The 14092-nt window shown below is 47.1% G+C and overlaps 1 protein-coding gene across 1 annotated transcript in view; it reads left to right on the forward strand.

Annotated features, from left to right (window-relative positions):
* The window catches only part of LOC107512978 (deleted in malignant brain tumors 1 protein), a 132925-nt gene that overhangs the window by 50007 nt on the left and 68826 nt on the right, over positions 1-14092 (forward strand). Inside the window, 2 exon segments of the mRNA XM_036223323.1 lie at positions 8903-8942; positions 11927-12241. Of these exon segments, the coding sequence (XP_036079216.1) occupies positions 8903-8942; positions 11927-12241 (355 nt within the window).

Consider the following 14092-nt stretch of genomic DNA (forward strand, 5'->3'; position numbering starts at 1 on the left):
CCTGTTTATAGTTAATTCCCTAACTACTACCAGTCTGCTCGTCTACTTTCTGTCTCTACCAATTTGCTTTCAAATGTTTTCATTTTAAAACAATCCTCTTCCTTTCTAGCTTTTCATTACCCTCTCCTCCCTGGCCCTCTGCCATGGAGTGAGTTAGGTACTTTGCTGTCCTTCTGTCACTGCTGAAGGCACCAGTAGGTCCCTGCCTGAGAAATCTGCCCTCTTCCCATGAAGACGGAAGTACCCGCCTGAGCTTGTAGCTGCGATAATGCCTGAGCTCACTCGGCTTAATGGCTTCCCTGGAGGGTCCGGCTGGAGATCCGCTTAACTTTCCGTAGGTGAACACAGAAATGACTGAGCAGTTCTGAGATTACATCAGATTACGGACGGAAGGTTTTAACTGTGGTTTCCCTTATCTTTCAATAACAACTTCCTGTATTAGTCTGGCACGAAGATGGCGCCAGGCAAACCCAACCACGATTCCGCTGGTCCTACTACAACCAAACGAGGCAGCAGACAAGGGCCTGAGCAGCCTTCCTGTATTTGGAATGCTGCTTCCTGTCTGTCCTGAGGAAATCTGGACACAAATAAAATGGAAGAATAGACCCTTCTCCTTGGAGCTACACCAAGTCTACTTAAACGTAGTACTCTATAACACTTACAAGGGGACGTGCTTTCTGTGACATTTGCACATTCATGCCTGCATTTCTGTGTGCATGAAAGCATTCATTCAAGCATGCCATGAGCTCAACTCTTTGCTAGATGGCGAGGATACGGAGATGAACAGACAGCATTCCTACCTTGCAGAAGATCTCACGGAGTGGGGTGAGACAGGCGTATATATTGAAATCAACATATTTTCTTTATAGTACTTATTACTACATATTTTTTTTTGTTTCTGTTTTGTTTTGGTCTTTTTTAATTAAAAAAAAATGTTTATTTTCTCTCTCTTCCTATTAGAGTGTAAGTTCCAAGGAGGCAGGAGTTTTTTCTTTGTTGCACAAAGCTGGAGATTTCACAGTTGAGCTTTCTGTTTCCCAGCCTGACTTGGAGAAGGAGCAAGTCCTATTCCTTTATGTCCAGAAACCCAAAGAGACAAGATCCAGGTAGATCCAGGGGTGCCTGGTTGTATTGTTTCTACCTAGACAATAAGTTGGTGTCGATGAACTACTGAATACCATAATTTCAGGTGGGAAGATAGAAGTCGATTCAAACTACATAAGTTGCCACAGAAACACTTCGGACACAGATGTCTGTCCCGTTCTAGCAAGACTTGATACAGATAAATTAGATATTAGGGAGAATTATGTATAGTTCTTAAGAATTACTTCTGATTCTTAAGAACTATACTTAATATCTAATTAAGATATAGTATTCTAGGAAGTGAGAATAAAAGATTATTTACAGACCAAACCCCAGGACAAAAGCTAGTTAAAAAAAAAAAAAAAGATGATTAAGTGCAAATAAAAAAAAGCAAAGCATTTCAGTCCTCTGACCAGTCGCTGTGGACACCAGCCCTGGAACCTCCAAGTTGCCGATATGTCCGAGGCCCTCAACAAGTCGGGACCCCGGTCACACCAACCGTGATCCACACAACTGAGGCACAGAAGGAAGCCAGGGAGCCCAGGGTTCATTTTGAGGAGAAATATATCGCCTCCCGGCGAAAGAGTTTGTCCTGAGTTCAAGTCTCCGCTCTGCCACTCGTGACACGTGAGTGAGTTCAGACAAGGTCAAGGTGAGAAGGGGGCTCAGATACAGTAGGAAAGAGATGACAACAGGGAAAACAGTTGGAATCAAATTGCAAGTAGAAAGAGATGCTCAAAAGAGAAAAAAAAAACATAACTCCCACCGTCACCCCTGACATGCACACGGGGAGGAGGTGCAAATGAGGATGATTTTGCACTTATAGGGTCTTTGCTTCCGGGAGTCCCGTGTGTGAATTTGTAAAAGAACTTTGGCGAGGAGGACTCACAGAAGCTGCCTCCACTTGGTGACCTTCCTTCTGATTCTCCCTCAGGAGGTCCCTTTACACGAGTTTTGCAGACAAAGGAACCAGTGTGCCGAGGGAAAGTTTCAATGATTTGCCCAAGGTCACACTATTTAAAATTAGACAAAGCAAAACAAAACAAAAAACCACCAATCTTAACATAATCTGAGGTTAGATTTCCCAGGAAATGATGTGGTGACCGAAAGATGCAAATCAATCTGATAAGGAGATTGAACTTGAATATGAACTGGGAAAACTTGCACAGAAAATCGCTGAGAGGCGAGGGTTTAGCAGTGCTGTCACCACCCTCAAGTGACAGGTTTGGTCTGAAATGAGCAATGCCATCAGGATTAACAATAATAACTAATATTCATTGGACATTTATTATGAGCAGGCACCAATCTACGAGCTATACATGCCTCGACTCATTTAAATATGCATATATTTTTTTAATGATATAAAAGTTCAAGAAGGTGTCTGCTTCCCAAAAGAACCAGATAATTTAGTAATCTGCTGTGACAGCCTGGATGTTATTTGAAATATTGGTGCCCTGGTACAGTGCACCTCACCGGGCTGACCAGACTTATCGCTGTGTTTGCATTTTATGCTGGGGAGCTCTGGGCTCAGGAAAGGGGCTGGGCTTCCATGTGGTCGTAGGGGGCATTCAAGGGGCTCACTACCCACCAGCAAGAGAGATCTGCAGTCTCTTTACAAGGGTACTGGTTGATTACTAGTGATCTGTACTGGCCGGCTGGCTACCTCTCTATTGGCAGGATTCAATCCTGGACGCCCTTCAGTTTTCCAGGAAATTTCACCAGGTGTCACTATATTCCTCAGGTGGAGTCTTCCATGTTTCATAAGATGCAAGGAGAACCTCCCCCTCCCGCGCCCAATCTCTTCCTGCCTGGGAACGAGATGTGTTCCCCACTTGGAAGCACCTCTGCTTTCTTCCCCTGGGTTTGCAAACGTCTATGTGAAACCCTGGTCTTTTCCACAAATTGAGGTGGAGCTGAGTTGTTGCTTTAAAGGGCTCGGGCTCCCCTCCATAGCATAAGAGCCTGGGGTAGAGAGCTCGTCTCTGTCTGAGCTCCCCCCTGGGACCCCTTGCCCCACTTGGGACTCGCCCAGGGAAGAGTCGCCTCCTTTTGAGAAGGCCGAACCCACCCGAGCGTGAGAAGGACGTGTGAATTGCGGTATATGAACATGAAACCATCTTATCTTAAAACCCTAGCTGGCAAAGCATCTCCTAAAGACACTAGACTCCTGCGGGGTCAGCGGGAAGGAGGCTCAGTGTGTCTTACTCAGGATCTAACCCCAAGGAGGGTGCATTTTTATCGCCGTCCAGCTGCGTGCCTTGGAGCAGGGTCCAGGGAGGACACCCGAGTGGCCAGGACTGAGAGCCTCGGAGTGGCGGGCTGAGCACGCTTGGTTGTGCCTCTTCTTTTGTTGTTTAATAAGAGTTCATCGATTCTCTCGGTGGGGAGCCAGTCGTTAATATTTTTAATAGACGTGTTCAGAATTAAAAAAAGAGAGCGATCTGTGCGGCCTTACGGAGGCTGCTGGGTCCACCGCCCGCCCCGCCTCTGTCCCCCTCGCCCTTTCAGTCACAGGACCGGGGAGGCCGGCGGTTCTCGTGACTGCGCCACCTCGGCCCCTGCCGCCCGCGGTCGCCCCCTCGCGGCGGCCTCCGTCGCCTCCGCGCCACCTCGGCCCCTGCCGCCCGCGGTCGCCCCCTCGCGGCGGCCTCCGTCGCGGCCGCCGGCGTCCCCCCTGCGCCGTCCCCCAGTCAGCCGCGGCCCCCTCGCGGCGGTCACTGTCGTCGTCACCGTCTTTGCCGCCCCGCACCCTCGGCGGCCACTGCCGGGCGCCGCCGCGGCATCAGGCGCTCCCCCAGCACGTCCGGTGCGGGGTCGATGTTCGGGGCGGTGGCGCGGTCCCCCGAGGGGGGCCACGAGCTGCGAGGCACGAAGGGCGAGGCGGGCGGCCGGAGCGGCGGCGCGGGGGCGCCGGCCAGGGGGCAGAACAGGGGGCGCGGCCGCGGGAGGGGGCGCAGGGCTGCGGGGTGGCGGGAACGGGCGCGAGGGGTCAGAGCTGCGTGGCGAGGGGACGGAGCCGCCTCGCAGCTCCGCGTTCTGCCTCCGGTCCACGCCTTTCACGGGTACCCGAGGAGTCGGCGTTCGCCGTCGTGCCGACTCCGCTGGCCGAAACGACGACGGCGGCCGAGCCCGACGCGCCTGTCGCGGGCTCGCTCGGGGTCGGCCACGTGTGGAGGTTCTGAGCCCCCAGCGCCCCGGAAGGTGACCTTATTTGAAGACGAAGTCTTGATCGAGGCAATCAAGGCAAAATGAGGTCATTAGGGTGGGTGCCGATCCCATATAACCGGTGTCTTTACGGAAAGCGAAAATTTGGAGACAGGAGGGAACGAAGGGAGAACACGAGTCGGGGTGAGGGCAGAGGTGGGGGGGGGTTCCGTAAGCCGGGGGGCAGTGAAGATCGCCGGCCAGCCGCCGCCATCGGGGGCAGAGGATGCCATAGATTTCCCCCCACGACCTTCAGGAAAACCGAATCCGGCAACGACTTAGCTCGGACGTGCAGCCCGCGGAACCGTGACGCGATGTGCTTCCGCCGTGTCAGCCCCCCGGCTCGGGGTCCTTGGTGGGAGCCGCGCCCGCAAACTAACATCACCGAATCCCTTCACACGGGACGTGCCCGAGCGAAACCCACAGTCCAGGAAGGCGGAATGCGCTGAGGTGATGACGGAGGTACCGAGCGGTGCTGTGGGAATCAGACCATGTCGATGGGGGATGAAGGAGAACTTCAGGTAAGGAGGAGGGGCAGGCGGGGGCATGGAACAACGAGTAGATTTCAGCAGCAGCTTCCCCTGGAAACTGCCACGTGCTCAAGGAAATGATGCTTTCAGTGAAACCCAGGGCTCCTGGTGGCCTCGCTCTGCCCCTCAGGAGCTGCGAGGTCCCGCCTGCCCAGCCGGGCACCAGCACGCCATTTCTCTCTTCATCTCTCTGATTGCACCTTCCAACTATTCCGTGGAATGCCTCCAGCAGGTAGAGTCACGTTTCCCCATAGTAAATGCATACAAAATACCAAAGCAAACGAGCTGTCCCCTGCTCTGAATGCCTGCCAACCCCAGCCTGAAAAGAGCATCAAGTTACACAGCCCTCCCCTGGAGCCTGGCGCGCATAAAAGGCTGAAACTCCGTGTTCTCCAGGAGCTAGAAGCCTTCCCAACATGGGCTGCCCACCCTGCCTTCTTTGGCTGCTGCTCTTCCACGCGGTTCTTCTCCGTGACGCAGGTACGGCAGCCGATGCCCCAGGCCATTTGCTCATGCCTTATTCCAGGCTCGAAAGGGAAAGCGTGGATCTTTGCGCGTAGTCCCCCGCGCACTGTTGGGAAGCTTCAAATTAAATCTAGAAAAATAGAGCTTTTACTGTGTTTAACGCAATCTAACCACTAATGAGTGTTGCTGGGACAATCACGGAATCACGTGATCAATTAGGCAAGTCGGGTCAAATATTTCCCGTAAGATTTATTTCCTGTGAACAAGGCACTAGCCAATTTATTGATCTTTAAAAGCATGGCTTTGTTTTTAGGGTTCTGGAGAGAGATGGATAAAGAAGAAATTCTTGGCTATAGCATAATTAAATAAGGGTTTTGGAAATGTTCTTTGGGTTATATATTGATATTTAGCACTAGAGGTATTGAGTTACTGTTATGATTTCTTTACTGTTGCTGAATGAAGTGGAAAAAATGTACCATAAAAGAATATCTTAGTTTGAAATATCTGACATAACGTAAAATTATCCAGACTTGATTCATGAAGTCTTCTGTATCTTTCCATTTAAAAAAAATTTCAGTTTGATATTTTTAGTTTTAATCTGTACTCCACATCTAGTCCTCTTAAGAACATTTTAACTTAATTTGGAACTAAAATAATTGAAATTATTGAATTCTACATAATTTCAGTTATTTTTATCGCTTTTTTTGTGGCTTTAGGGGGAAATATCAAAGTCCTTTGTTGCTTAGCGTTCCTATTTATACTAACAGATGAAAATTTGGAAATACCCTTAATCGACAAATAGCTTGACTATAATTTTTATTCATTATAAAGAAAAACCTAACTCACCACCCACAGAATAATGTTTGATTATAAAGTTTATACTCAAACTCTTATTTTATTCTGCAAGTAATTGAATAGATATGTTTATGTCGGCTACTCAAACATTTATTAAAACGTGTTAAGAAGTATTTAAGTGATTTCTTAAATCTTTTGGGATTTGGGGCCTTGTTTTTCATTTACAGATCCGATGATGTATGAGTTTGGGAATATGGCTTTAGGGTCAGAAAGTTCTGCATAATTCAATCCCTAACTATGCATTTCCTGACCATGTGAATTTGGGCAAGTTTTTTCATCTCTCCATGCTATTGTTTCCTCTCATATATAAAAGGGATAATTCATTGGATTGTTGGGGAGAGTTAATGAAATAATGTCTATAAATTACTTGGAAGAATGCCTCGGGCCTAGAAAATACCAAATCGATGTTAACAGGATCCTGTCAAAATAAACACAACAGGATTGTGAGGCTGCCCGTGAGTTGCTTAACTCTAAGGCTATTTGAGAGGTGTAATAGATGTTATGGACACGATTTGCAAGTGTCAGCTGTCACTGGGGCCATTTTCTCAAGGACTGTTTCCTTCTTTATCTTCGCCTTTTTTTTCAATCCTTTTGTCCACATTTACACTATTGCCTCTCCTCTCCCCCAAGATGTGTACCTCACTCTACAGTTTACAGGAGAGTGTTTCTGAGCTTCCAGGAGCGTATGGATTAGTGATATGATATGGCCTTATAGGTGTTTATAGGCTCTTGGTGCCTATTGCACAAGAGTCTTCCCAGACAATGGGGCCAGTGAGACCTTCTGGGAACAGCCCCTCAGAAATACAACCACAGTTCAGTGCAGGTCTCACTGATATTGGAAGGGATTTGGGGCCTTGCAGACCACTGAAGCTCAATTAATATTAGGGTGAGTCACATGGTAAACGTAAGGACAAAGGGCAACTTGTTGACCACCGGAGAAGGAAGGGCTATTTTTGAAAATGTCATTGTTCCCTGGTATCGAATTTATCTGATCAACACAATCCAAGTTAAATAATTAAAATAGTCCCTGAAAACCACAAGTGATCAGGTTACAATCAGCTCATCTGTGTCCGACACTCTGGCCACCACCTCCTTTCCCTCCCTCACACCCACGGACCCTGCCTGGGGCCCTCAGCCCTGCCTTTGTTGTTCCTCAGACCCTGGGCTTCCATCCCTGGCACCATGGTCAGGGCGGAGGTCCATGGAGTTGGATCTCAGCTGGATCTTAGCTGTCTGCTGCCAACTTCACCTTTGGTCAGACTTTCAACAGGTCTAATGCCTTCACCTGCTTCCAATTTTATTTAAATGTTACTTTCTCAATCAAGCCTCCTCTGTCCACCCGCTGAGCACCCCAGTCTTTGCTACCAGCTCTTATTTTCTCAGCACTTAGCACTTTTAAGATACTATGTCGTTCACTTACCTATTTTCTGTTTCGTTCATTGACTATCCCCCTCCTCTGGAATGTAAACATCGCGTGGATGGGGGTCTTACTCTGTTTTGTTTAGTGATGAACACCGATAGCCTCAAATAGTCCTTGACACATAGTAGGTGCTCAGTGATACCAGTTGAATGGATGTGTGTAAGTGCTCAATCGGTGTTAGCTTTGTTGTTGATGTTTTGAAGCACAAGGTTGAGCAATCATTGGGTGCAGCATCTACTGTACATTCCCCAAAGTAAAACTACTTTGTTTCACTCAGTCCTTATTAGAGGAGGACCGGTTGACATTCTCCCAAACCCATAATTGCCTCAAAATCTTGGGGTCAACTTCTACTTTCACTGTTTTCCTTTTTCTGTGTTCCATGGGAAATCGAGGCACCGGTTTTTGTGTGTATAACCGCCACCTTGGAAGCTCATTATAGACATGGGTCATAATCTCCTAGGTCAGTAGGTCTGGGGTAGGGCAGTTTCTCCAGTGATTCTGACTGAGGTCATTGGGAGACCAACCTTGAGAACACATTGTGTTACCTTTTATTCTCCCTCCTTTTATATACTGGGAGCTGCTGTCGTAGTCCAAGCCCATGATTCCTTCTGGTTCATTCACTAGCATCACCTGAACCCCATTTTCTCCCTATCTTTGTTTCTTGCTGGTCTCTGGCTACCCCTGCTCTGTGCTGTTATGTCCCTTCTCTGAGCAAGAACTCAAAATGGAGCCTCCACCATCTCTTAAAGTGTCCGTACTTCTCTTCCTAGATTTCAAAACCCTAAAAAAAAAATATCAATCTTTTCTATTTATCCATCCTGATACCCACTCTTCCTCCAACACAGAGCCACTACTCTAGTTCAGAGGGTTCCCTTATTGATTCCTATATAGAAGGGCTCATCCCTATTGGTCCACTTTCTCTAAATTTAGCCGGTCCATTCTTCAAGGTCTACCTGACATCCCACACCGTTAATTCATTTGCCAGTCATTGAGTGAGTGCCCGGTAGATTCCAGGCACCACGGGGAGGATGGTTCTTTCCATCCGGGATCCTCCCGTCTCACTGGGGAGACAAGAGATGAAAACAGGAAGTTCTAAGCCAATGGAGATCCAACGAGTTATTGAGACATTATCATTTGTTATCGGGTCCCCAAGTGCTCAGCGATGTTTGTTAAACTTGAGTGAACTGAACATGAAGACTTCGGGAGGTCAGTTGGGGGAATTAGGAAACACTGTATAAAGGTTTCTTGTTTGGGATGGATCTCGCCTAGGTGGCTGGGCTGCCATGTGGACATGAGGGATCATGACATTCCAAGGAATTTTCATAACCCAAGAGAAGTCATAGAGATGGGCACTGTGACACTTCCTTCTAACTGGGGAGAACAATGTGTAAACAGGAGAGGACCTGGAAAGGAAGCCGTGACAGTGATTACGGAGGGTGTAAAATCCAGGCCGAGAACTTTGGCCTTTATTCACTGGATGAGGAAGCGTCCTAGGTGGTTGTTTTCAGAGAAGACCACAGGTGGCATGGCCTCCGGCGAGGGGAGATCGAATTACGGAAGCTGGTTAAAGAAGAAAAGTTCATGTGAGTCCGCACGAAGCTAAAAAAATAAAACCCCTAATTCAGGGTGGCCAGGAAGGGCTGGACAGCAGCGGTAGAGATGCTCCTGTCCGAGGCGCGGCTGTCTGCAGTCCAGTTGCCTTGCTGGGCCCGACGTGCTCACGGCACAGGGCTTCTCTGATACGCTAACGGGATGACGGGCGTGGAAGTGCTTTGGAAAATGCTCTGTGTAGACATACGGATGGTTGCTCATGCAAAGGAGTAGGTAGCAGTGGCCTTGCAAGTGGAAGAATTAACCCAGTCTGATGGTGGGACATAGGAAGTGTGGGAGGGAATGAAAAATTAAAGGAAAGACGAGAAAGCACCCAGGAATGTGAGAGGCTGGATAATTCATGGACTCAATGGCCAGACTCTGAAACTAAATCCCAGCATGCGCCTTCTTAGCTGTGGGGTTTGGGCTCCTTGGTGCCTCAACTTCCTAATCTATTAAATGGGGATGAAACAATAATTGAGTTGCTTTCAAGTCAGGTCAAGGCCGTTATGATATGGAAAGTGCTTAGTCTCATGACAGGCACACAATCGGCATTGAATGGGGGTTCACTATTGTTATTAACTACACCAACTTAGTTGACTTCTAGAAATCTCAGCTCCCCACTCAGAGGCCTCCCCTTGGCTGTGCGGTCCAGACCACACAGCTGGTCCCTGGACTGCATCCTATCTGCTCTAGAGTCCAACCTCTGCAGTCGACATAGATTTTTTTTTTTCCCCCAGCTGTAAGTACTAGACTCTGTATGTCTCTGATCTGTCCATCGGGACCTTATCCAATGACAAGAGCTGGCAGGCCCTCCCCAACAGACATGGCTTAAATGGACAGCTGTAAATCTACTCATACCCAAAGCATCACGGACCTATATCCGGGGTGGTTTGTCTACCGAGAAAGGTTTCACTTCATCATGGCTCAAAGAAGCCCGCGGGAACTGCAGGGGCAGAAAGGCCAAGGTGCGAAATCTACCTGAGGAGCTGCTTTGGAGGCTATTACTTGTTTGTTTCTTCAGAGGTCAAAGTGACTGTGCTTAACCAGAAAGAGCGGGGAACCAGGAAAAAACAGAGCTACAGCAGCCAAACGTCTCATCCCTCACCTAAGCCGCCTTTACAAGACACAGCCCCACATGTAAAATCGATTAACTGACATGAATTAAATAATCCCTAAAAGAAAAACCTGTTATAAAAAAAATAGCAATGTTAATTTAAAGCAAAAAAAAGGATTTTTTTTTTTTATAAAAAATATAAACTCAGGAGATACTATAAGACATCGAATAAACACTAAAAAGCCTGGTTAAATTGATGTGTAAACTGTAGCTTAATTAAAGAAAATGCTGCAGTGTTAACTACAGATAGCCAAGATGCCTAACAAAGTATGGTAAGCTGGAGTAACCTGTACCAACACTTACCTGGTCAAAAGGAAGAGCCAGTACACTCCAAAGCAAGAGCTTAAGGAAAGACAATCCCAGAACATGGGTTTCCAAAATTAGCTGCGCAACAAAATGATCATTTGGATTATTAAGAATTCAGATTTCCAGGCCCCACTCTGCTGAGCCTGTGAGTCAGGGGGTTCGGAGCGGGGTCCTGAGCCGCGTTCTGATGCTGGGTCATATTCTCCATGTCCCGAACACCTGGGTTTTAACACGTCTGACGTGTCTCAGTTTGCTCCAGGTGGGACGTCGGAGGACCTAGGGAACAGCCCCGGAAGGGACGCCTTCAGAGAAGCACCATACCAGGAGCACTGGTGGCGGAGCGAGACGGTGAGTCAGAGCCGAGCAGCCCCCTGGGCCTGGAGGAGCAGGGGGCAGAGGGTGCAGAGAAGCTGTGAAGGGTCCTGGGGGTGGGCAGTCCCCGCCCAGCAGGCCAAGTGGCCCATCCCCAGAAATAAAGACACCCCCTTTTCATTTCTGCTTAACAAGACAGGGATGCCCTCAGATCTTTGTCTAATTTCATGGTTCCCACACGTTAAAGACTGACTTCAGGGTCTCTGTTTCAGGTGCTCTTAAGTCTTGGAGTATATGGTCATCTCCCCCAAGAGTTTGTTGAGCATGCAGAACTCCAGGCCGCACTCCCAGACTTGGGGTGCACTCAAGGAATCTGCATGATTAGCATACCTCCCCAGAGATTCGAACCATGTGTGTTATGTGAACGCCACACTCTGGGGCATCGCTTCTTAGAAAAAATATTCTAGAATTCCCAATCCAATCATGTATCTTGAAACACTGCGAATATTTAAATCCCCCTTTGTTTCTTAGCCCTTAGCATAGTTATACATCTAAATTTTGTTATGTTCTTTTGTTGTTGTTATTGTTACTGTTTTTGTTTTAATTTTTAAAACATTTCAATTACAGTTGACGTTCAATATTATATTAGTTTCGGCCGTACAACATAGTGGTTAGATGTTTATATAGCTTACGAAGTGATCCTGCAGACAATTCTAGTACCCACCTAGCACCATTCATGGTTCTTACAATAGTATTGATTATATTTCCTATGCTATCCTTCACATCCCCGTGACTATTTTGTAACTGCCAGTTTGTAAACTTAGTTTTGGATTAATGTGACTGCCTTCTCCAGTCTCCTCAAGCTAGACTCTAAACTCAGTGAACGCAAAGACCAGGTGTGTTCTGTGAACCACACGGTGTCTGTCGAGCTACCTACTGTGACCTGGCACCTGTTCAATAAAAACTTGCTGCCTGGTTAAACAGATGGGTTGATGCAGAATATATTCCTTCTCCTAACAGGTAATGTTTTTGTATCTTTAAAAGGCTGGCCGCGATTACAACTAGTGAGTGGGTCAGGCAGATGCTCTGGACGTGTGGAAGTGTTCTACCGCGGCCAGTGGGGCAAGGTTTGCGATGACCGCTGGGACATGAATGACGCCGAGGTGGTATGCAGGCAGCTGAACTGTGGGCGGGCCCTCGCAGCCCCTGTCGAGGCCGAATTTGGTGAAGGCGAAGGCAGGTTTCTGTTGGATGATGTGGACTGTACAGGAAGAGAGAGTTTTCTGGGACAGTGTTCTCACGCTGGCTGGTTCCTCCATAACTGCGGTCCTGGAGAAGAAGCCGGTGTCGTCTGCTCAGGTAACACACACCTCGGTATCCAGTGGGCACCTCCGGTAATCTTACTGGCAATGTTTGCACCTGTGCCGTAGAAGGCCCTCTCTGACCGCTCTGGGGAGCCGAAAGTAAGCACGCATTGGTAACTTGGGAGCTTCAACTTGAGCTCAGAAAATTTCTAGCCACAAGATGTTGAAATGGATTTTGTACAGAGAGAGCAGGGGAAGATTTTGGTGGTTCTGTTACAAGGACTAGGTTTCAAAATGACTGGTGAAAGTGCCACCTAAATTGACAATGGCGTTGATCGCTCACCGAGGGTTTTCTATATTTGTTTCTTCAGAGCACTGTGAGAGGCTAAGACAGCGAGTTTTTTCCCACCGAAAGTTTGTAGTCTTATGAAGGTGAAGAAATGAGGAGTTTATAAATTAAAATAGCACTCATTTTTGCCCTGTTGATTATGAGTCCAGGCCATGCATTGCTAATCACAAATCTTTGGCCAATTAATAATATCAAACTCAGCACTGCTGACATTTGAGGCCATGCAATTCTTTCTGGTGGGTGGTGTCCTGTGCACCATAGGGTGATTAGCGGTATCCCTGACCTCTGCCCACTGAATGACAACTAAAAACATCTTCAGACATTGTCGAATGTCCCTTGGGGGGAGGAGTGTCCTATTGAGAACCACTGCTCTAGATACACAAACAAATTTCCACCACACACGTGACTAATATTCAGCATATTACTGATGCTAAAGATAAAAAAGTGTGCCAACGGGAAATAAAAGAAATAATTGAGTGGGTCCAGAGCAGTGAACTTTGTCACTTGCTAAAATTCCACCTGTATCCAGCCAGAAAGACTATACAATACTAACATAAATAATAAGTTTTTAAAGTCAATTCAAACAGCTCAAGTATTGGCGTGTGCGTGTGGCGAGGGGGTTGTTTCTATTTATTTTTTCTTTTTTTCCCTTTGCTTCGGCTTTGTTTTGTTGTTGTCGTTGGATTTTTGATGTAGAATTCCCTCCAGGCAGTCCCTTCTGTAAAGCCACTGGGCTTTTCTGTGTGCGACGAGTGTTTGCCTTCTATTTGGAGGTTGGCAGTCCACAGGTGGACGCGGCGCAGCCACGCTGGGTGGGTCATGCATGATTACACACACTGTGCTGATATTTATGTGCTTGGTGGTTAATAAAAGCCCTCTGAACTATTTCTAGGCATCATATCCTTTCACTTTAAAATGTATTTTGAATGGAAGCATTTTTAGGGAAATAAAAGCCCCCTTCTGAAGTGATCGTCTTTTCCTCCCATATATTAACAGAGACTGAGTGCTTAACACCCTCATTGGGTTAGTAGATTCATGCTTCTGTTTGATCAACCTGACTTTTTTCATTGTCTGAGTTTCCTGGGCAGGTGTTAGGTAAACCATAAAGGAAGACATGGAATGAAGAGTGGGAGGAATCAGACTGCCATATTTCAGCAATCGTTATTTGCCATTTCCATATTCCTGGGCTGTTAAAACGATCCAACCACCCAGCCGGAAATGCTGTTGGGACACTTTTGTCCTTTCACAAGAGTTAGCTTTATTTTCATTCAGTCATGAAGGTTTTAAGTCATTCTCTAGTATCGATATTTTTAATTTCCCAGTGGAATTGCTGTAGGGAAAGCACTATTCCTACCACTAGTTAAGGAAAAATCTTGGTAAATTATTGGTTTAACATATGTTCTTTCTCACTCTGTGGGCTGAGTATGGCTGGTGAAGGGAATAAATATTTTTACATCCTAACAGCCATCGAATCCTCGACTCCTCTCCCTGAAGAAAATGCTGAGGAATCATTGCCAATGTCCCAAGGTATGAAGTATTTTCTTATTGAATTTGCAG

This window comes from Rousettus aegyptiacus, unplaced genomic scaffold, assembly GCF_014176215.1.
Source record: "Rousettus aegyptiacus isolate mRouAeg1 unplaced genomic scaffold, mRouAeg1.p scaffold_m13_p_6, whole genome shotgun sequence".
Lineage (NCBI taxonomy): Eukaryota > Metazoa > Chordata > Mammalia > Chiroptera > Pteropodidae > Rousettus > Rousettus aegyptiacus.